At 40.3% G+C, this 23,569-nt stretch overlaps 1 protein-coding gene and 1 long non-coding RNA gene across 5 annotated transcripts in view; one reads left to right on the forward strand and one right to left on the reverse strand.

The window, feature by feature from the left end:
• Positions 1 to 854: 854 nt before the first annotated feature.
• Positions 855 to 7,184, reverse strand: LOC140621030 (uncharacterized). Its single transcript, XR_012020755.1, has 3 exons — positions 7,002 to 7,184; positions 3,926 to 4,055; positions 855 to 2,710 (listed from the first exon to the last, which is right to left on the reverse strand). It is a non-coding gene; the product is annotated as an uncharacterized lncRNA (long non-coding RNA).
• HPSE2 (heparanase 2 (inactive)) overlaps positions 4,071 to 23,569 on the forward strand; it is a 629,145-nt gene continuing 609,646 nt past the window's right edge. For 2 of the 4 annotated variants that reach the window (XR_012020748.1, XM_072805743.1), the window contains exons 1-2: positions 4,073 to 4,524; positions 7,560 to 7,717. Coding sequence is in view for 3 of the 4 variants with exons in the window: in XM_072805743.1 (XP_072661844.1) it covers positions 4,235 to 4,524; positions 7,560 to 7,717 (448 nt within the window). In the remaining variant the exon portion in view is untranslated. Of the gene's footprint in view, positions 4,525 to 7,559; positions 7,718 to 23,569 lie in introns of all 4 variants that reach the window. The other 2 variants (XM_072805744.1, XM_072805742.1) reach the window with 2 other exon arrangements.

Consider the following 23,569-nt stretch of genomic DNA (forward strand, 5'->3'; position numbering starts at 1 on the left):
TCTTATTTGCTTCTCATTCTAGGATATTATATTAGTTTTACAGAGTAGGCAGCTGAGACAACAGTTATAAAATTTACCCAAGATCACAAAGCTAGGATCTGGCAAAATCAGGACTTAAACTCAGGTCTTCCAACTCCTAGTCTAAGGTTTTTTCCACTGTACAATGACAAATTGTTAAGGGGTATGCAGTATTTTAGCCACTTACAGTAGAGTGTGTTAGTTAAGAACACTGACATAGGCTTTGGAGTCAGGTCCTAGGTTTCAATCCTTGCTGCCACTTATTAGCAGTATATAATGAGGAAGTTGCTTAACATTTCTGAGTCACTTTTCTCATATATAAGCTAGGTATATAACTGAATTTATACCTACCTCTCAGAGTTAATTAATAAGATAATATAGGTGTAATTCTGAGTATCATCATGGGACCACAAGGTCTCAATAAATAGTAGTCATTGTGGACAAGTACATATACAGTGATGAGACAGCAGGTTGGCTGCTATAGCTTCGTGCTTCCCAGTTCCAATTATTGTGGCAAGAATTTTTTCTTGCTATTTGACATCTTGGTATAAATCTTCCAGAAGGGGAAAACAAGTATAGAAATGACTGTAGCTCTGAATGTTTAATAGAAAGAGAGCATGTAAAAAGCATGTATATCTTGCAGTAAGATGGCATAGTATCCTAGAGTGAGAAGCAAATAAGATACTGTATACTAAAAAGTAGAATTTGGCCATAAACACAGGATGTAGCATTAGCCCCAGTGATTAGCACTGGTACACATATTGGTCACTGGCATATCTCTATTGGTCTGAGATGAAATGATAAAAAATATTATAATGATTTTTCATGAAATTAAATTTATTTAAATACTTGGTTTTTATTTTTGACATACCATCTCAGCTTTTTTTTGTGCTATTTTTTTTCTTTTGGGAAATAATAGTGATAAATAGTTGATAGATGTTTTTTAAGGTCCTGGCTAGACAAAATAAGTTGACAAATATATGTCAGCTCTTCCCTATTAATGTTTATTTTGAAATCCCATAGTCATAGTCTAGAAAACCATTGAATGAGTTAATCTTCAAGATTTCTTACAGGTGTGAGAACCTAGACTCCTAGATATCAAAGGAATTTATCTATGAGGACCATTCGGTAACATCAGGAAGAGAATTTCTAAGGAGATGCAGCTAGTTCCCAGAAATTCACATTTTATACATAGGCCCCAGTTCTTATCTCTTAGGAAATTACAATTTAAGACAGACAGAGATACAGGTCATTGCTACTCAGCACATAGAAACCAGGATAGAAACTAATCTAATATACAGATTAATAATGAGCTACTTATAACATATAATTTAGGATTAGATAGGAAGTAAGACAAAAACCATGCTACAGGGAGAGGAGGCTATTTGGAAAGAATAGCCTTGTGAAGATCTTTATCCAAACTAGACCAAAGGAGCAAACAATCAGGTCATCTTGAAGTCAACCAGGGCTATCTGGAACTCCTTAAATGTTACTAAATGGCTTTCTTTGCCTCGGTGTCCTGAGGCTGTATGTGACTATAGAATTTCAATGGCTGGCCTAAAGAAGATGGTTTTCATCAGGAATTAAAAAAAACAAAACAAACACTGTTTTGTTGGTTTTGATTTTTGTACCACTATACAGGTTCTGAGGAGAATATTAAATACTGATTAAAGTAACTAGGATACCAAACAATTATAGAATAGTTGAGTAAGTAAGCAAAAATCATGGATAAAATTAAGAACTAGGCAGATTTTCATTATATCCAAGTTCATCCTTAGTCCCAAGAGTAGATATTTTTGAAAGGTATATTAATTATAGACATCTATTTGGGTGAGTGACGTATTTCATTTATGTGGTTGTCCTCTGGTCCCAATTAATGTGGCTTCTAAAAGTACATTCAATTGTAAGCCAGTGGGTGTTTAGGCCTTTGGAAAACCTGACTCCTTGTTAAACATATATAATCGATTTTAATTCTGAATACAGCAAATGAACTAACTAATGGCTTCTGAATTCATAAGATAAGTACTTCCTGAAGGAGGTAACCAGGAAAATGCTAATAGCTGGGAAAACAAATTACTGAACAGAAACCTAAAAAACAGTTCACCATGACAAAAAAAAAATCTTATTTTTTTCCATATTTTTCTTGAAAGCACTATATGATTTTAGTGTGTTAAGCATGCTTTGATTTACCATTAATTTATTTCATAGACATTTATTGAGTGCCTGCTAAGTGCCTGGGTCTGGAGATACAAAGATAAATAAGAATCTTTGCTCACCAGGCTATTCCTGTTTAAGGAGGTGCTCAGTGCACATTTTAAAATTATAGTTAATTTCTATGGGAACTTATACCATACCACACACCCACACACACATATTTTAAAGGACTTAGGCATGTCAGAAACTTTCAGGAACGGAAAGAAGCGGGCAGGCCTTAAGGGCTGAAGCCCACATCTAATACTTCAGCATATAACATTCTGGTTTTTAAAATCATCTTTAAATAATATGCCTTGGATTTTCTTTCTTCTTTGTCCTCATTTTATGCAGTCCTACTTCTAGAAGGTCTTAGTGGCACTTCTCAGTCTAACCTAACTTAACTTCCATATTACTTGCTTGCTTAGTTTGATAGAAGCTCCTCAGAGAACTTCAGTTGAAGGTCATGCATTCCAGCCCTTTTCAAATTCCTTCATCCTGTCTGGGGGTATAGAGGGGAGACAGGTTGCCATTTCAGTGTTTGTGGGCTCTGAGACTGCCATTGCATATCCACTTTTGGGGAAAACCTTTGCTCTGCATTTTGCATGTTTGATATCCGGAGGCCCTGGGATGTTCATGCATACCCACAATACATAAAGTAGTTATCTTCATCTGCCAAATAAAAGGCCCATTTTGTTCCAGAAAGAATCTCAATGTGGGTCCTCAACTTTGCTGAGTACAGCAAACTGGGCCCGACTTCTTTCCCTTGATTAAGTTTGGGATCCACGGCTCCGCTTGAGAGGTGGTGTGGGTGGGGCTTGGTGAGCCAGGGCGGGTGGTGTATCACGCGACTCCTGGCGGACACTGGCTGTGACTCCTGGCTGAGTTTGAAAACCCAACTGTGTTACTCTGTTCCTTTCTGGCACTATAAAGGCGCACTTCCCTCGCAAGAGGGATAACCCCAGGGTCGACCTCAAGGAGGGCCTGGAGGAGCAAGTCTGCTTGCACAGTGGAGTGGCCATGCCGTGGTTCAGATGGGCGCAGCGCCGCGCAGACTATCCAAGCACCGACCAGTTTGCTTTGACTTGTCCTGAGTCAGCATATATTGACATTTTTCCCGTGGTTGCAGGCAGAACAGAGCCACGTGCAACCAATCTGGGCTCTTTTGCCCCTACCAGTGTATAAGCCCTTTGACCGGGTCACTCTGTATTCCTTCTCGCTACCGTTTCCCCTACTGAGGTCAGAGGATGCTCTGTGTGGCTGCTCTACGCATAGCTGAGGTCCATACTTGTGTCCATGAAGTCTCCATCTGCACTCTTATGCTTTGGCAGGAATCACAGTCGCCGCTGAGGACCCCCTGCAACTTAACCACTCTTACTCCTGCTCCTTCAACTCCTAGGGAAGGGCCCAGAATGGAAGAAATGCCTGATGCTGTCAGGAGAAACCCGCGCACGGCGGGTGCGCACTCTACTCCGGCGCGCCCAGGGCTGGCGCTGGGGCTTTCGTGTCGGGATTGAAGCTAGAACGGCCCTCCCCAGAGCCTCGCTGGGAGGGAAGTAAAAACAAGACGTCCCGCCCCGTACCCAGAACGTTACAACCGTACAGTTTCGGTCCCTCTCTCTGCTTCCTGACCCTAGAGGGTTAAATCAGGAGGGTACAACGCCACCCCTTCCTCCTACTTCCCGCCTCTATCCTCCACCCCCCCCAACCCCCTTACCTTTAAAAAGTTAAAAAATGTCTGCAGTCGAAATCTCTTAAAGGGGCGGTGCTGGTGAACGAGTACTCTTGGCACGAGTCACTGAGAAGGCTGGCTAGGGGCGTGAGTTCGCTCCACCAGCACCAAAACACTGAAAAAAAAGAGAGAGAGAGAGAGAGAGAGAGAGAGAGAGAGAGAAAGAGAGAGAGGGGGGAAAAAAGGAAAGGAAAAAAAAAAGTGGGGGGAGGCAGACAGACACACACTTTAGATAAGGACAATTAGTCACCAGTGAGACCCTGTAGGAAGAGAGGTTTAAATCAGAGGGATTTAATGAGGGTGCTCTGTGCCTTCCCTGAAGCCATGCCCTCCAGCAACTCCCGCCCCCCTGCGTGCCTAGCCCCGGTGGCTCTCTTCTTGGCTCTGTTGTTCCATCTCTCCTTTTCCTCCCAAGTTGGAGACAGGAGACCCTTGCCTGTAGACAGAGCTCCAGGTTTGAAGGAAAAGACCCTGATTCTACTTGATGTGAGCACCAAGAACCCAGTCAGGACAGTCAATGAGAACTTCCTCTCTCTGCAGCTGGATCCGTCCATCATTCATGATGGCTGGCTCGATTTCTTAAGGTAAGGCAGGGGCTTCCATGGATCATTTTTTTTTTTTTAAGTAACAACCCCCACCCCTTCCTATCCCCCATTCCAAAGGGGGAAGAAGAAGAAGAAAATCAAGCGGATCTCACAAAGAGAAGAAAAGAGGTTTTCCTCCTCCTGGAATATTTGCTGTGAGGCTTTAACTGGTGATTGAGAAAAGCAATGTTTTCTATTAAGATGCACATGTTTGCAATGCAGAAGGCATTTCAGAAACTTATCAGTTATGACTGAAAAAATGTTGTGCTTACATATATCCACAATTAGCCTCCCTGTCTCCTTCTGAAAAAGAAACAAGAGGTTCAGGGCAGTTACAAAAGCGAAGAAAAAGTCTCGAGCAACAAAGACCCGAGAGGAATGGGTGTGTATGCGTGTGTGTGTGCCTGTGTGTTATGAGTGTTTAAGCGGGCTCGCACGAAAGTGGAATTTTCCACGGAAAGATCGATTTGTCAGTTCTCTCCCACTCCAAGACAGAAAATGAATTTAAGCAGAGACTGAGCGGTTGGCAGGTTGGATCGGATTTTTGAAGTTTTCTTTTATATCCTCCGCTGTCCTTTCCAGACTGCAGGACTTTGTTAGACGTTTTTTATAGACCGAATGGCCCCCCAGTCCCTCCTCCTTAAATCTCCTGCGGTAACTGCATAGTTTAGTTTTTCTTTAAAGAAAAAAAATTCTCGCTCCAGTCATAGGGTATATAAGGAGAGCCGAAAGGGTACTAGAAATACTCCGGGGATTTTTCCGAGGTCTGAACCCGGCACCAGCGTATCACCAAACCGGGTGGTTTGTGATCGTGGACCACCCCCCACCCCCTTATTCAAGGGCTTGTAATCTAATTGGGCTCAACTCTCTTCCTGGGTTGTTGCTGGTTAGCAGTTAGGCAACTGCGATCCCTTTCCATCAGGGACAGAGTTGCAGTGTTAAAAAAAAATAAATAAATCGTCTGCAATGTCGAATTCAAGTGTTGAGTTATTAAAAATTCCCTCCAAATTGGATCCTCAGCTGTGGGCTCTCCCGAAGAGCCCCGAGCGCTCTCTCAGTCCCGCTTTTCTGCTCGGAGGCCGCGTCCGCCGCGCGTCTTTCGTGAGTATCTTTCACTCCCGGAGAAATCCGTTTTGCTGCTGCCGTGCTCAGCGCCGCGGTCTGCCCGGGCCTCGGCCGGGTCACTGGACGCGGCAGGTAGCGGGAGGCGCCACGTGGAGCGCCCCTTCCACGTGGAGCGAGCATTGCGGGAGGACCGAGTGGCTGGTGGTGGTGGTGCTGCTGCTGCTACTGCCGCTGCTACTGCCGCTGCGGCCCTTTCAGTTCCTGGCGGTGCCTCCGCTGGGAAGGCGGGAAGAGCTGCGCGCGGCCCGGCTTCCTCCTCGGAAGTCCTGTCGTGGAGCAGAGCGCGTCTCTGGGCTTGTCGGTTGGTTGGGGGCGACGGGGGTTTTACGAAATACACGCCCCACTTGCCTAGCACTACTCCAGCTGCGCGGACTCCTACGGGCTTTTTTCCTTCCTTCTTTTTAAAACCATCTTGTTAAATGCATGCTGCAAAAAAAAAAAAAAAAAAAAAAAAAAGGTTCTGGAAGGCAGCTTTTCGGGGAAGAAGCCGTGGCGGGGCGCATTTGCATTGGCTGTGCAGGCTTCCGGATGGACGGTTATTGGAAATGCCTTTTGTGCGGGGCCGCACTGGCGCGGAGGCTGCTCTGCCAGCCACGGCCCACGCGACGCCCGGACTGCACGCGTCCTGGGACGCAGTCCTGCAGCCCTCGGCTAAACGATGTTCGCGGCCACTGGGCTCCTCCGGGTGCTCACCGCTTTTGTCAGCGGCTCTCCGAAACTGCAGCCCCCGGCTTTTTTCTTTCATATCCACCTCCGATATGATCCCGTGTATTTTCTACATTTGGATTTGGATTTTCAGAACCTGAACCAGCAAAGCGTTAAAAATAACTGATAGATCCAGAATTTAACAGTTGCTCGCCTTAGTACTGAGAGTATTTGCACTGCTCCTTCTTTACCCCGCCCTGAAGTAGCTTTTGGCTTTTAAAACCATTTATTTATGGAAATCCTGAACCTAAATAAATGTAAATGCTTTTCTTCTGGTGCTCCTCGAATATCCTCCGACAAGCAGGTTCCATGTTTCGGCAAACTTCACTTTTTCCTCAGAGCTTGCTTCCAAAGGGCCCCACGTTAGGAATGAAAAAGATGGGAATTGAACTCGGAGAGTCGGAGAGGAGTATGTTACCTTTCCTGAAATCAAGGCTGAATTATTTAAGGGACCGAAGAGACCCTGCTTTTTACCGTGCAAGGCAGGGAGGGGGAGAGTTCCCAGAAAAGCAAGGATTTACCCCGGGAATCTCTTGTCCAGGGTTTGGGAGGTGGACGCGGTTGTTACAAGATACTGTTAAAGGAAAATCAACTTTAGCATTAAGGGAAAGCAACAACCACCGCCCCACAAACTAGACCTCGGGTACCTGGTCTGAGAGAGGAGGCAGGTTTCACCCTATCCACAGAGGCTGCGGTGCCCCTGCGGCGGCGGAGGCTGATCTCGGCTTTCAGCCTCCAGCTTTGGCAGAAGTCGGACCCGGCAGTCCAGTCCGCGCGCTGCGCGTCTCCGCCAGGAGCGCTTTCCGGGCGGCGGCAGGAGCTGGGCAACTGCGCCTTAGCCGCGCATTCCTAGCAAAAGTGCCCCCCCCGCACTCCCCCCCCCCCCCCCCCCCCGCCACGCGCGGTGTTCACAAACAGACTAACCGTTTGGAAAGAAGTACCTTTGGCGAGCGGCGTCCGGTTGTCTGCGGGAGGGGGCCGTGGCCGCCCGGGCGCAGGAGGCGTAGCCCGGGGAGCCGGGCGCACGCGGGATGCCGGGCCCGCGCGGGTGGCGGGTGGCGGGTGGCGGGTGGCGGGTGGGGGGGACGCCGCCTCCAGCCTCGGCCAGGTCGCTCGCGGAGAGTGGGAAGAGGGCCTTGGTCGGTGCCTCGCGCCCCCTCGCCGTCCCCCCGGATCCTTTCCTCTCTCTTTCTCTACCCTTGCAGCTCCAAGCGTCTGGTCACCCTGGCTCGGGGACTTTCGCCCGCCTTTCTGCGCTTCGGGGGCAAAAGGACCGACTTCCTGCAGTTCCAGAACCTGAGGAACCCGGCGAAAAGCCGTGGGGGCCCCGGTCCGGATTACTATCTCAAAAACTATGAGGATGGTGAGAAACTTGCTTCCAGTCTAGCGGGGTGGGGGAAGTTTGAGGACAGGAGCGAGCACTCGCTGTGTGTGTGCGGGGGGGTGGGGGGCTAGCAGGCTAGGAGGAGAGTGTGGTGGAAGCTCCTCTGTTAAGCTGGTGGCTGCGGGCGAGGGGGTACCGGAGTGTGGGACGCCTGGCGTGGTTACGCAGAGGGGGTCCCCAGCTTGTCCCCGTCCCGGCTGCCGGCCTTTCGCTGCGCGCCTTTGCTCCGAGGCCGAGATCTGGCAGGCGGAACAGTTGCTGGCCAGTGCAGTGGGGAGAAGATGCAGTGGGTTTCTTGAGAAATGTCAGACAGGTTCATAGGCTACTCATGGGTCCGGGTCACGTTTCATTCTTAAAATTCTAGAAAAAAGTGCCTTTCTGTTTTTCTTATTTCTTGCTTTCCTGAGATGAGGGTATGGATGATACAGTCTCTTGTGAAATCCATTTAAAGTTTTCTGAATAATCCCTTTTAGATTGAACCTTTGTTGGCGAAGGTTTGAAAATCCTCACAGGAGGTTCTCCTTCAGGCTGCCTAATCTTAGAGTCCTCTCTTTTTTTTTTTTTTTTTTTTTAATGGGGTTATAAATGCCAGCCTTTATTCTTGTCAGGTCAAATGAGTTAAGTGTTGGAAGGGGTTTGAAAACTCCTAATCATATGCTAGTGCGAGAGACCAATATTTTTAGTTTGAACAGTATCATTTTTACTAGGAAAAAAATGAAAATGGTATTTAAAATTTTTGTTGAAGGGATGTAGTGTTAATATATATGAATCTTCTTTGTGGGTAGGGTGACATATTTCTTTTAGATAGTCCAGGTGGTAATTGGTGGGTCCTCAGCTACCAAGACTGTTTAGATTGTATAAAAGAGGCTTTGGTGTCCATTCTTGGAGGGTTATCTCTGCCCTGCTGTCCCTTTTCATAAGTGAGCCTCAGTTTAATTTTTAAAGGGCTCAAGGACAGGTTCTTAGAGCTCCATAGAGTTTATTACATCTTGTCTTGTAAATCAGCAAAATGAGGAAATGCTGATGTATATTCTGGAGTTTCACTGAATGGAGATTCTGGAGAGATAGTGGGATCTATTTCAAGGATGACTGGGAAAAAAAAAATTTTTTTTAAGTGCCAGAATGGAGAAAGAGAGCAAGGCTGAGGCTTCTTGAGTTTAAAGCGTGAATAAGACTTACTCTTATAACATTTGCCAAAGTGTATAGGAGTTTAAAGCTATGTCTTTTCAAAGGTAAATGTCATTGCCATAAAAATGTGGATTGCAATAGATTTTGCTGTCACTCAGCATAAAATGTTGAAAGGTAAAAGATAATCCTGAACAGCAGCTCTGATGGTAATTTGACCCAGGGCCTTATAGCTCCCAGGGTCACTGTCAGCTCTGTGATCAGACATGAGAAGAGAAGGGAGAATATTAATGGTTTTCCTGGTGAAACAGCTCTTCTTGGAATCCATGTGAACCACCACTTCTTTGGCTTGTGAAAAAAACTTGTAAGAGCCCCCAAGAACCACTGGGGGGGAAAAAGGACCATAATAAATTACAGGAATTGGCCTTTTTCTTCCCCAACTTGTACCTAGGATTATATTACCAATTTATTGAGAACATGAGATCTGCTTAAAATGAAGCATACAATTTGTTTCCCTTTGTGAAAGGAGAAAGTGGGCATCATGGGGAGAAAGGAAATTGGCAGAAGGCTATGCCCTATAAAACTTCATAGAATTAAACAAAAAAAAAAATCAGAAATGGAAAAGATCTAAGAGGTCATCTTCAATCCTCCCACCACTTCAGGGGCTAGTATAGGATCTTTCCATATGGAATCCTTTTCTTATTTTGTCCAACCTGGTATTAGATATCTCTAGGAATGTAGTTTTTACCACACTTGTGGGAGAGAGGTCTCTGTCCCATAGGTTTTTGCCAGCATATTTATCCTGAATTTTCTTTTTATAAATATTCTTCAAATATTTACGGTTATTTCCTTTTTGCATTTTTAAAAACATCTATCTTCAAAATAATTCTGTCTTTGGTGTGTCAGCTTCAAAAAATAGTTTCCTCAAAGCTGTTGTTTTTTTTTTTTTAAATCTAGACTACCTGGATTTAGTTCTTTTAAAACTTTCTTTAAAGTCTGTACTTCCAGACACTAATCTGTTTTATTACTCCTAGCTGAGCTCCTTTTGATTTATGTCTCCCTGGTAATAAGATGCTCTGAAATATATCAGTATTTGAGGCCTTGGTAGAATTAAAGAGTAGGAATGCCCTATTCTGCCCTTTGATCGTCACATATCCTTAAATCAACCCATATTGTCTTTGTTGTTGCATGTTGCACTATAGAATTTAAGGCAAAAATGTTTTTGGTATAGTCTTAGCAATTTTGCAAACATAATACTTTAGTTATCACTTTTCACCCAGTGACAATTATCATCATCATCATGAACATCTTAAACATAATTAGGTCTTCTTAGTAAATGGCCCCGTAATAGGCTCTTGGGCATAAGCCCCTTATTAAAAACAAGATGTATTGACTTAAATATAGTACAGAGTAATAACATACATTTTGGGAAATAAGATACACCTTTTGGCACATTATGAAGTTGAATGCTATAGTGAAGGGAATATGGAATTTGGACTTAGAAAGCCTGTGTTGCAGGCCTTGCTCTATCACTTATAATTGTGTGGCCCTGAACTTGCTTCTTTATAGCATATGGATGAAGATAATACTTATTGTGCATTGCTTCTGTGAGGCTTTTAAGAAGTAATGTGTGTAAAATATTTTGTCAGTTACAAAGCACTACGTAAAGGCTAAGGATCTTACTTTTATTAAGAGCAATTTCAGAAAATTTCTAAATTTAATATTTTAAAGTGCAATTAAGGAGTGAATAAGATTCAGTGAGACAAATTTATATAGAAGAAAAGAGAATTAGGGAATTGTCTGAGAGGATTAAGGGAATTGTCTTTAAGGAATGGAGATGGAGAGCATAGGGGGGCTTACTTTTTTTTTGTGGTAATGAGAGAAGAGACCAAACTTTAGTTTTGTTACATGCTAACAGTGAAATGAACCAATAGTTCCAGTGTGGGTAAAAAATACACTTTTATGGTTAATTCATTCATATTGCCACTTTGATATAATTTGTTGTTTCCCCCCTGAATTAAGAGTGCAATTAACAAGACATGTGGCTTATATTTTCCAAATACTTTCTAAGCTTTAGTGCAATTGCATTTTCTCTACTTTCTAAAACCATTGTTTATGTATCACTTTGGGAGAGTCTTTGGTTACTCTTTTAATACAGTAATCTATTCTACTCTATGTTTAGGCACCTTGAATTTCATACAAACATGGTAACAGTGAAAGAAAAATAGGATTGTTCTTCATACCTTGGAATCTTACCATTTGCCTTACCTTTTGGATACTGCTTATTATGCGTGTCAAAAACAAGGTTGATATTTCTAAAATACTATATTCATTATATCACTCTTTTACCCAGAAATTTTGTTTATTTACGGATTGTGTACAGAAAATGTTCGAGCTCCTCAACTTGACATTCAAAGCCTTTCACATCTCAGTCTCGGCTTACGTTTTATATCCTGTGTTTTCATTTATTTTTTATTACAATCCTACTTGATTTTCACTCTCCCTAAAGCACCTTCATTATCTCATCCCCATACCTTTGTTCAGCCTCATATCTCTGCTCTGAATGCCTTCTCTTAGCTCTGTTCAAATCTCACCCACTACCCAATTCCTGAAGGCCCATTGTAAATGCCTATGCTCTTTATTTTTTCAGAGCCTTTCCTAAGCATATCATTGCATAGTGATCTCTTCTTTCTCTGGACTGTTGTAGCTTTTACTCTTTATGTTTTTTTTTTTTTTTTTTTTTTCCGGCTCCATCTGCCTTATTTTGCTCTTTAACTTTTCACATGTGTATGAAAAGTTTTCCTTTCCATTAAATGTTTTACCTTTACAATTAGAAAGCAATTTTTTTGTGGGAAGGGACCATATCTAATTATTGTATATTCTGAAATATCTAGCATTATATAGAACTTCAGCAAGTATTTTTGAAATATATTGGGTTAAGAATACTGTTAAAGCCCTAGGAAAATGGAGGTGACTAATGAAGAATTGAGTGAATTCATACATGAAGATTCTATTCATTTTTCATCTTCAATGCATAGTCTTACAAGTCCATTCTTAATGCTTATTTTTTTAAAAAAGATTTTATTTATTTATTCATGAGAGTCGTAGAGAGACAGAGAGCGAGAGAGAGAGAGAGAAAGAGAGACAGAGACACAGGCAGAGGGAGAAGCAGGCTCCATGCAGAGAGCCTGACGTGGGACTCGATCCTGGTCTGCAGGATCACGCCCTGGGCTGAAGGCAGGTGCTAAACTGCTGGGCCACCGCTTAATGCTTATTTTAATGACAGTTTTCATTATTTTAACCATGTACTATTATGTAGTCTAAATCGTCTTGATTTCATGCTACATATTTAAATCAACTTTTTCCCCCTGATTTAAAGTCTTGCACTGGACTCAGACTAGTTTTATATTGTATCTGTTTCTTCTTTGTCTTTACTTTTGCTTTTCCTTGTTAGCCTTACTTAGTTTCTATGTCTGATTTTTGAATTCCTGGTTTAATAGCACTTTTTCACAAACTTCAGAAGTTTTTAAAAATCTTCCTTATCTTGAAGATTTTCCCTTCAGAGAGCTTCTCAAATTCTAAATGATGAATGTGAGTGCATTTTTAAAACTCTGAGGTACTCTACAACTGTTGTTCACTTTTCTCCAGGAAGTTTTCCCAGTTTTAGTAGAGGTGAGGTAGTTAATTTTTTTCTATTACCATGCCATCAATCAAGACATAAGACATAAGAACAGCACAATTGCCAAAAAACGTATTTGCCTTGAACTTACCTACCTTTTGCTATCTCATTTTATTTAAAATAAAGGTTTTATAAAGGTTTCTTGAACTTTGATTACATTTACAAGGATTTTATGGTTACCTACTCTGTTTAGTTTCACACTAGACAAAGAATGGCAAAATATCAAATAAATAAATGATAGTGTCCCAAATTACTGTTATAATACAACAGTAATAATTGCTGTAGGCAAGATCTACTAATCAGTGTTAAAATAAATAGATGAGGGATGCATTGGTGGCTCAGTCGGTTGGACATCCAACTCTTGGTTTCAGCTCAGGTTGAGATCTCTGGGTCCTGGGATGGAACCCCACATCAGGGTCTGTGTTTGCTGAGGAGTCTGCTTGAGGACTCTCTCTCTCTTGAGGATTCTCTCTCTCTCTCCCTCCCCTTGCTTGCCTTTTCTCTCTCTCTCAAATAAATAAATCTTAAAAAAATAAATAGATAAGACTTTAATGTACAACTGGGTATTTGCATAGCCTCAAATCATCTCTCCCAAATATTTATGAATTAATTGTTTTGGTGGTTTTAGTTTATGTCCATAAATTCTTTGATACTTTTCTCTTTAGGAGGTAGAACTTGACTTTTGTTCCTTTAAGTATAGGATGGATTTAATTATTTGTTTCTAAAGAAGAAAATTTGTAAAAGGAAAAATACTAGCTTTATAGTGGAGAAACAGACTGTTGTTTCAGCAAAGTGATCAAACATAACATAAGCAGATAAATCATGTGGATAATCATGTATTCCCTGATATGATATGATATGATATGATGAGAAGGTATATCACCTTTTTGATATTCTTTGCAAGAATCTCTAACTCTGTAATTATGAGAAAACACTAGCCATATGGAAAGACATTCTACAGAACAACTGACCTGTACCCTTCAGAAGACACTGTCCCTGCTGTCAGTAAACTAATAGCTTACTTAGTGAGATAAATTTATACTGATAAAATTTAAGAGTAATTCAGAGACAGTATAGAAAGAAGTGCTAAGTGAAACATAGTTTGCCAGGTATACTATGAAAAGTAAAGGTGATTATGGGTCAGACTTAGGCAAGAGTTAGGTTTGGCCTTGTGAAAGATATGTAGACTTTAGAGAGGTAGCAACAAGAAGAGAGGACATTTAACTCAAGGGAAAGAGTGTGAAGGCAAAGTCTAAACATGTGTTTGGATAGTAAGGAGACCATCTTGGTTGCAGAGAAGGCACATGTTAGGAATTGTCTTAGTTCATTTTGCTAGAGCTCTGTTTTTTTTTTTTTTTTTTTAGAAGCCTATTTGCACATTTTGTTGTTAATTCAGAAATGTGATAATTTAAAAAATAGAATAAGTAAAGTACATGTTAGAAATTATTATTTAGGGGATCCCTGGGTGGCGCAGCGGTTTGGCGCCTGCCTTTGGCCCAGGGCGCGATCCTGGAGACCCGGGATCGAATCCCACATCGGACTCCCGGTGCATGGAGCCTGCTTCTCCTTCTGCCTATGTCTCTGCCTCTCTCTCTCTCCGTGACTATCATAAATAAAAAAAAAATTAAAAAAATTATTATTTATTTAGAGAGAGGAAACACAAGCAGGGGGAGGGGCAAAGGGAGAGGAAAAGTGAATCACAAGCAGACTCCTCGTGCTCCATCTCATGACCTTGAGATTAGGATCTGAGCTGAAATCAAGAGTCAGACACTCCACAGTCTCTGCCACCATGCACCTCATTAGAAATGATTCTAAGAAAAGCTCTGAGTGCTCACATTGTGTCTAAATTGAGTTTAAGAAGTTCTAATATATTTTTGTTAGCTCTAGAATATGTAATTAAAGAAGAAAGTATGTGTTTGAGGGAAAAGGTTGGTTGAGTAAATCCAGATTACATTATGAAAATCTTGAATTTTAGGCATAGTAAAATGGTATTGTTCCTATAGGAAACTAGAGGCTATTGTAAATTTTCTTGTTCCATTGGAAAAGGGAAGGATATGTTTTCAACATGGGCCGTGACCTTTGCCTTCTCCCATTCTTTTTTTTTTTTTTTACGATTTTATTTATTTATTAATGAGAGACAGAGAAAGAGAGAGAGGCAGAGATACAGGCAGAGGGAGAAGCAGGCTCCATGCAGAGAGCCCAATGCAGGACTCAGTCCTGGGACTCCAGGATCATGCCCTGGGCCAAAGGCAGGTGCTTAACCACGGAGCCACCCAGGCATCCCCCATTCTTCTTTTCAAAATTACTGCACATGTTCACATACTTTAGCTAAAGTACTTGGTGATGTTTGAGTTATGAAGCATGATTGAAAGACAGATAATTTAAAATTTAATAATTAATTTAGTTTTTACATCATCGGTATATAAAAGAAAGGAAAAGGTTTAAAGATTTTTTAAATTTATTAATGAGAGACAGAGAGAGAGAGAGAGAGAGCAAGAGCGTCAGAGAGATAAGCAGGCTCCATGCAGGGAGCCTGATGTGGGACTTGATCCCAGGTCTCCAGGATCAGGCCCTGGGCTGAAGGCGGTGGTAAACCGCTGAGCCACCCGGGCTGCCCAAAAGTTTTTAGAACTTACTTGATAAGTTTTATGATACCCTTCATATAGAATAAAAATAGGCTAATATTTTATAGTACTCATTTACTCATGAATTGACTCATTGAACAGATATCTAGTTCCTGTTTGACACTGAGGCAGAGAAGACGAATAAGGCTAAGATATTAATGTCAAATTTCATACTACTGACCTCTTGTCATGTTAGCAGCATCAGTCAAAAGCAGTTTCTGGAGATTTTTAGGCCGAAGAAGAACTTTCAACTTCATCATTTGGCATTTCATGATTTGTTTGCTAGCAACTTTAGAAGGATTTGATTTCATTTAATATTTTATTAAAGGGTGTCAGAAATCACTTGAAGTTTTATATATGTTTTATTCTGCCGTTTAGAAACAGAATGGATGCCTTTTCTGTAATGTTTAAAATTTGGTACCCAAGTCCTGATGTTAGTTGCAGCTTACTGTATCTTGTGAATTTGAATATGCTATCTCAAAGATACAGTCGTTCTGTCATTTAGTCATTCTGTAGAGTGCTGTAGAGTGCTGGAAGTGGTAGAGATCAGGAAACTCTGGGTCTATTATGGGTAGAGGGGGCTTAATTAATTTCAGTGAGTCAGAAGATCCAGTAAATAAACCTTAGATTCACAATCACATCTGTATAATCTATCACCTGGTCAATCCATAGATGTTGTGTATTCCTGTACAACATGATTATGCTGCTGTTGCCAATACCAAATATCATTACTTTTCTTGCCAAATGAGTTTAAATTCTCTCTCATTTTCTCCCAAGCCCTCCTGGTGGGATGAGTACCTCATAGAAGAAAAGAAATTTCTTTCATGATTCTCTGGGCCTGATCAGGCTGCCAATTACTTGGAGTCAGGAGCATCTTCTGAGAATCCTTCATCGAAATGGATTAGATGTTAAGGGTCTTAACTTTGGTGCTCCTTAATTCCTTAATCAAGTTTTTAGTTATCTTAGTCTGTGTGGCAGTGGATTAGGGACACTGAGAGAGTGTGTGTGTATGCGCATGCATGTGTGTTTGTGTAAGAGAGAATATATGAGCATGAATTTGGTGTGTTTTATTTCTTGCACTTGTCTGTGGATGGTGATATATTCAGAATAAATACATATTTCTGGATTATTGGGTAGTGCTGTATAAGGCATAGATACCTTGTTGAACTCTGATGTCCTTCGGTTTCATGATTTATTGAGTGATATTCAGTTCTGTCAGTTTTCTTCACTTTAGTATAGTGAAAAACAGTGTAATTTTGTTTAATTTAATCAAAATTTGATTATAAACTATGTGCCAAGCTTAGTGCTAGATGTTGGGGATGCCAAGAAGAATAAAGCATGAAGTGCAGTCTCAAGTGTTCTGGTCTTACACATTTGTAACATTTCATAGTAGTCTCCAATATTATCTTTCTATTTCAGTCAGATTAATCTTTGCTTAGTCTCTCCACTTTGCTTATATCATTCACCCTCCTTCTTAAATTCAAAATTTTATTTGTCCTTCAAAGTTATACCCGTCTCCTCTCCCACTAAACCTTCTGCTAAACCAGTCTGCATTCGTCCCTCCTCATTCTCTGAATTTTTGTGAGATTCTTCTCTGAATACTCCATCTAATTTAGTCCAAGTGCCCCAGAATTTGTTTGATTGACTTACGTGGACATCATTTTTGTCTTTAGGATTTTACAATTAAAACACACTAGCATTGACATCGATGAAAATCCATATAGAGATAACTATCAACACACTGCGTGGAACAGGTGCCTTAAGTCAAGCAAAATATTTATGTTATTTAGAAACTTTAATGCATGTGTTTTGCTTTTTGTATGGCAGAGAATAAAGAGTAAAAAATATAAGCTGCATAGAGAAAAGATGGTGTGCATATCTGTATCTATATGTTTGTATTGAGGATCTTTGTGTTGTTGGGGATTAAACCAGTACCTTATTTTCACTTGCTCTGGAAAGGCAAAAATGCCAAGAGGGTTGGAAGGTGAGATTGGAAATCTGGGAAAAGGTTAACTGCTCAGATATGGGGTATTATTTCTGAAATAAGAATGGCTGTTTTTCTGTAGCTTAATAATAGTAATAATATAATAATAATATTACTTAACATTATTGAGTGCTTATTATGTGCCAAGTACTATTTTAAACAATTTACATGCACTAGGACATTTAATTCTTTATCAACCCATGAGAAAAGTACTGTTCTCCTCACTTGACAAATGGGGAAACCAAAGCACAGAATGGTTAAGTAACTTGCTCAAGACCACGCAGCTAATAAATTGTAGAGCAGAGACTCAATGACGTCAGTTATTAAACCTGAAGACTTAAAAATCTTTTCAGACACATAAGACATGCAAAAAATAATAACAACAAGAACAAGTTAAGATATATTCAAATGTTATATCATGTAGAACAAGCTGTAAGGACTCTAGGAGTTGAGAGAAGGAGATTGAGAGTTGGAGTAGTCAGGACAGGTGCCTAGGAGGAGGGCTCTTGACCGAGTCTTAAGGGTATATAATAATAATGCTAATAATAGCTACTATTTGCTGACCTCTTACTATGCTTTACATGTTATCTCATTTAATTCTTAAATCAAGCTGATGAGAAACATTGTGTATGTGTATGAAGAACCTGAGACTCAGAAAAGACATGTGACTTGCTCAAGGTCATAAAGATGGGCAGTTGAAAGAATCAAGATTAGAACCCAGTCCTGTTCTCTCTTTACCATGCTTAGATAGGAGAGGGATCCTGTCTTTGATTCATTCATTATTTTATTTATTCATCTGTTCACCTATCTGGCTGGCCCTCAGAAGCCATATATTAAACATTGTAGAACATTAAAAATATGTGCGCTCCAGGCCTTCCCACAAGGATAATGAAAATCTTGTGAGTTAGGACACAAACTAGTTGTTAGGTAAAACCACAAAAGAATAATCACAGAAAGACACATGAAAAATGAAAGATGGTTGTCACATTTTTAAGATGTATTGAAGGAATAGAACAACTGATCTAATGGGGAGTAAAACTTACTAGTTTATCTGGGAAGGAGCTATATTCAGAAGTGGATACTTTTTTTAAAATAAATTAATTTTTTATTGGTGTTCAATTTGCCAACATACAGAATAACACCCAGTGCTCATCTCGTCAAGTGTCCCCCTCAGTGCCTGTCACCCATTCACCCCCACCCCCCGCCCTCCTCCCCTTCCACCACCCCTAGTTTGTTTCCCAGAGTTAGGAGTCTTTATGTTCTGTCTCCTTTTCTGATATTTCCCACACATTTCTTTTCCCTTCCCTTATATTCCCTTTCACTATTATTTATATTCCCCAAATGAATGAGAACATATAATGTTTGTCCTTCTCCGATTGACTAACTTCACTCAGCATAATACCCTCCAGTTCCATCCACGTTGAAGCAAATGGTGGGTATTTGTCGTTTCTAATGGCTGAGTAATATTCCATTGTATACATAAACCACATCTTTTTTATCCATTCATCTTTCGATGGACACCGAGGCTCCTTCCACAGTTTGGCTATTGTGGACATTGCTGCTAGAAACATCGGGGTGCAGGTGTCCCGGTGTTTCATTGCATCTGAATCTTTGGGGTAAATCCCCAACAGTGCAATTGCTGGGTCGTAGGGCAGGTCTATTTTTAACTCTTTGAGGAACCTCCACACAGTTTTCCAGTGTGGCTGCACCAGTTCACATTCCCACCAACAGTGTAAGAGGGTTCCCTTTTCTCCGCATCCTCTCCAACATTTGTGATTTCCTGCCTTGTTAATGTTCCCCATTCTCACTGGTGTGAGGTGGTATCTCATTGTGGTTTTGATGTGCATTTCCCTGATGGCAAATGATGCAGAGCATTTTCTCATGTACGTGTTGGCCATGTCTATGTCTTCGTCTGTGAGATTTCTGTTCATGTCTTTTGCCCATTTCATGATTGGATTGTTTGTTTCTTTGGTGTTGAGTTTAATAAGTTCTTTATAGATCTTGGAAACTAGCCCTTTATCTGATATGTCATTTGCAAATATCTTCTCCCATTCTGTAGGTTGTCTTTTAGTTTTGTTGACTGTATCCTTTGCTGTGCAAAAGCTTCTTATCTTGATGAAGTCCCAATAGTTCATTTTTGCTTTTATTTCTTTTGCCTTCGTGGATGTATCTTGCAAGAAGTTACTGTGGCCAAGTTAAAAAAGGGTGTTGCCTGTGTTCTCTAGGATTTTGATGGAATCTTGTCTCACATTTAGATCTTTCATCCATTTTGAGTTTATCTTTGTGTATGGTGAAAGAGAGTGGTCTAGTTTCATTCTTCTGCATGTGGATGTCCAATTTTCCCATTGAAGAGATTAATAGAAATGGATCAGCAATGTTATTGATATAAGGGAAATAGCAGGATAAAAACCAGAAAATTAAGTATATTTTAAAAAGTTGTTGGAAAGTTATAAACAAATTGTTGGGCAATTTTAGAATTACCTTATTTTTTAAAAAAGATTTTTTTAAATCCATTTGAGAGAGAACAAGTGGGGTGGTGGGCGGTGAGGCAAAGGGAGAAGGAGAAGTAGACTCCCTGCTGAGCAGGTTGCCCAATGGACAAGGGTATGAGGCTTGATCTAGGACCTGGAGATCATGACCTGAGCTGAAGGCAGAGCTTTAACAATCTGAGCCACCCTGGCACCCCAAGATTACCTTATTTTATATTTACAAATGGACCCATACTCTGCCTTCAGTTCTAAGCCCAGTGAAACCCTGTGAATGATAAAGAAAACTGATAGGGATGAGGTTTCAAGAAAACTCTTCCTTTCTAACCTCCCTCCCTGTCTTTCTCTTTGAATTGAGATTTTTAAATTCAAGTGGAGAACACTTTTATAGCCACTTAAAATGAAGAAACCAACAAACAAAGAGGTTTAAATATTCTGCACAAAGTCTCAGGGGTGATTTAAGTAACTCTGTTTTTAGGTGGCAGAGCTGTGATTGGAAGACATTCTCACTCTGAAGTTAGTCATTGTCACTGTCCCTCTTACAGCATAACAGCACCAGGTTCTTCATTCTTCTACCAAGACAGCTTCAAAGGTCTTTCCATTTCACTAGGGGTTTATATTAGCTTGAGTCTGATTTGGAAGTTTGAGAATAGGGCTACGTGAAAAGTATTATTTCTTTTGTGGCTGTTTCCATCTAGTTTTGTCATTTATTTCCTCCTTCTATCACCTCTCTCTGACACCTGAGTTCCATGTCTCTGTCCTTTCTATCCTGCTGCCTGATTAATCTTTCTGAAGCTCTACTGTCTGCCCAGCTAGAAACCTTCAGAGATCTCTTTTGTCTGCTTATTCAAGTTCTCACTCTCCTTCAGCTTTCCAAGGCCCTTGAGGGTTGGCTTGTACTCTCTCTGCCAGCATTTCTAGCCCTTTGATCCCCCACTCCATCATGTGTTGGCCCATTTTCTACCCATTTCTCAATTCTTTCTACCTTGCAAAACCCTGCTTACATTTGTCCTCCTTCTCTATGAATTCTTTACTATCTCAGCTCAAAGTGGTTTAATTAATGAATTTACTCATGAAACATTCATCAAGCCTGAATTTCTAAGGCATTTATTATCTAAAAATCACTTCTTTGCTATTTTCATATTGTGTTATCTTCTCATGTATCTTTTTGTGTATATTCATGTAGACTTGGTTCTACCCTTAGATTATAGGTCATTGTAAGAGTAGTGATTGTATCATTTCTGTAGTCTCTATAATATCTAGTAGAGTGCCTTTGGCATAGTAGCTCTTCATCACATACTTGTTGGCTAATAATTTGCCATTTATTTGGTAGCTTAATACACTAAAGGGAATAAGCTTTCTTTCATTCATCGTTTCTGCTTTTTTTTGAAAATAGGATATTTCTAGTGAATGCTTAACTTCTTAATTCATATTTTTACTTTTAAAGATTATGCTTTTATTTATTTTATTAATTACCAATATAATGCAGGCTCACTAGTATAAATTCAATAATACATATATCAAATCACCCCCAATCCCACTTTATAGATATAATCACTCTTAATAGTTTGGCATGTATCTCTTCAGACCTTTTTTTTTTTTTAAGATTTTATTTATTTATTCATGAGAAACAGAGAGAGAGAGAGAGAGAGAGAGGGGCAGAGACATAGGCAGAGGGAGAAGCAGACTCCATGCAGGGAGCCCGACATGGGACTAGATCCCAGGTCTCCAGGATCATGCCCTGGGCTGAAGGTGGTGCTAAACTACTAGCCACTCAAGCTGCCCCAGACCTTTATCTATGTATACAGCTGTATATAAACTTTTAAATATATAATTGGGATCATATTGTACAACTTGCTTATCTAGATCATCTTTTAGTCAGTAATTATGGTCAGTTTTTTAGTGAGTAAATGATCCATACGTAGATGAGCTGAAATTTAACTATTCTCTTTAGTTCTTTCATTGGTACTTTTTTGCAAGAACTTCTGTTTGGTATTTGTCCATAATTTCAAACAAAGCAGTGCTGTAGTGTCATATTTCTTTCTCCATATTGGAACTTGATCTAAATTATTTATTTTCCACTAATGTCTTTTTAAATACCCTTATCCATTTTAATCCTTTTAGCTATAATACATTCTTTGAATAAATGTCAAGAAAACAGTCACAGCAAAACTAATTCTGTGAGTCAAAGTGTGGTTTCATTTAGTGAAATAAGTGCTTTGTGAGGTTTTGGATACAGATGGAAAGTGACACTCAAAATATTTTGAGCTTTTGTTCAAATATTATATCACTGTGTGATTTAAAAGAAATCCTAGCTGAGGATTTCTTGATTTTCTTTGAATGTCACTCATCTCATTAAAGTTGCTCTGTGAATTTGAATATTAGTTAGCCAAAGAAGTGAGATTTATGAAGACCTGGAATAATGTTTTGCTAGGAACAGGTAGCCATTTTTGAAGACCTCTCTAATCTCTTGTTTACAAGAGAAAAATCATTACATTTTACATCTGTAATTCTCTTTTTAAAGATTATTAAAACACCTCTGATCCTTAATAAGGACTGTGTATAATAGGTTTACTTAAAATTTTGTCATTTCCATTTTATAAATAAGAAAACAGACTCAGGGAAGTTGTTCAAAGTTACATAGCTTTTAAGTAGAAGAGCTGGAATTAGAATTCAGCACCTCTACCTTCAAGCCTGATACTCTTAAATAAGGTATCACAGCTAATGATAGTCCCTCACTGTACTATAGTGAGCCACATGGGCACTAGTATTCTTCCATGATTGGGTCACTCTGCAGCAAATTCTCTGGGAGGCTAGAATGGGTCTATGGCTTTTGTGAGAGAGTGTGTTTGCTTGAAGGTGTGCTGGGGTCCAGTTTAGTCCTGGGTTCTTGTGTCTTTTTGAACCGCTCTTCATTGACAACGCGGTGGACAGGCCATAGAATGCTATTCTTGGAGATACAGCACCTGAATCCTAGACTCCCTTTAGACCAGATCCAAACCCAGGGTAAGTTTGAAATAATCCAGAGAATGGGACCAGGGGACTTTGAGAGCACTCTGTGGGATGCCAATATCTCTGAGGAGACTTCCAGCAAAAAATTGAAAAGCCTTTTCAATGTAGACATTCATTAGCTATTACAGTATACTCAGTGAAAGGGTGGAGGAGTCTGTTTCATTTACCCTGAGGAGGCCCATAGTAAGTAGGCAGAGAAGTTAGAAATAAAACATGAGCTTTTTGGTGTTAATAGTTACCAAACCATGCACAATTAAAAAAAAATCTTTGTAATCACTTTTGAAATAAATCTATATGTATCTCTCAGTGCCTTAACAGGTATGCTGTTTTCGTCTGGGTGTTTATTTCTTTGCAATTGTTGAAAAGACAGATTTTGAATTATTTGCCTGGCCATTGTGAATCCCTTTGGAAGAGTAGACTCAGGTTAAATCCAGTGAGATGTAAGATTCAAAAGGAACTCCAGGCCAGGCTGAGCCAAGTTAAAATCCACAGGTGAAACTAAACACGTAACCTAAAACCATTACACAAGTAAATGCTATTGTTTCATAGACCATTTGTAGAAGCAAATGAATGGCACCCCAGTCCAAAGGTCAGGATTTTCAACAACTCACAACAGAAAACTTACACTTATTAAATGTCTTCACTAGGGGTTTTTGTGTTAGTAGATGACTGAGGTCTTTTGTTTCTTCTGTTTTCCTCATGGCAATAAAGTTGAAATTTAGCAAGCTTTCAAAATGAAATTTCTCGTAGAAGTTATAACCACAGGTTTTAAGCTTTCATCACCTAAATGTGGAACAGAATGATTGAAAACTTGGGGGGAGGGAGAAAGAGAGTTGAGGACACATGTGGTGTGTATCAGGAATCCGTGTAAATCAGGGAGGTGTGGTAGGGGGATTTCCTGTCTTACAGAACTGCTGAAAC

Source organism: Canis lupus, chromosome 29 (genome assembly GCF_048164855.1).
Source record: "Canis lupus baileyi chromosome 29, mCanLup2.hap1, whole genome shotgun sequence".
Taxonomy (NCBI): Eukaryota; Metazoa; Chordata; class Mammalia; order Carnivora; family Canidae; genus Canis; species Canis lupus.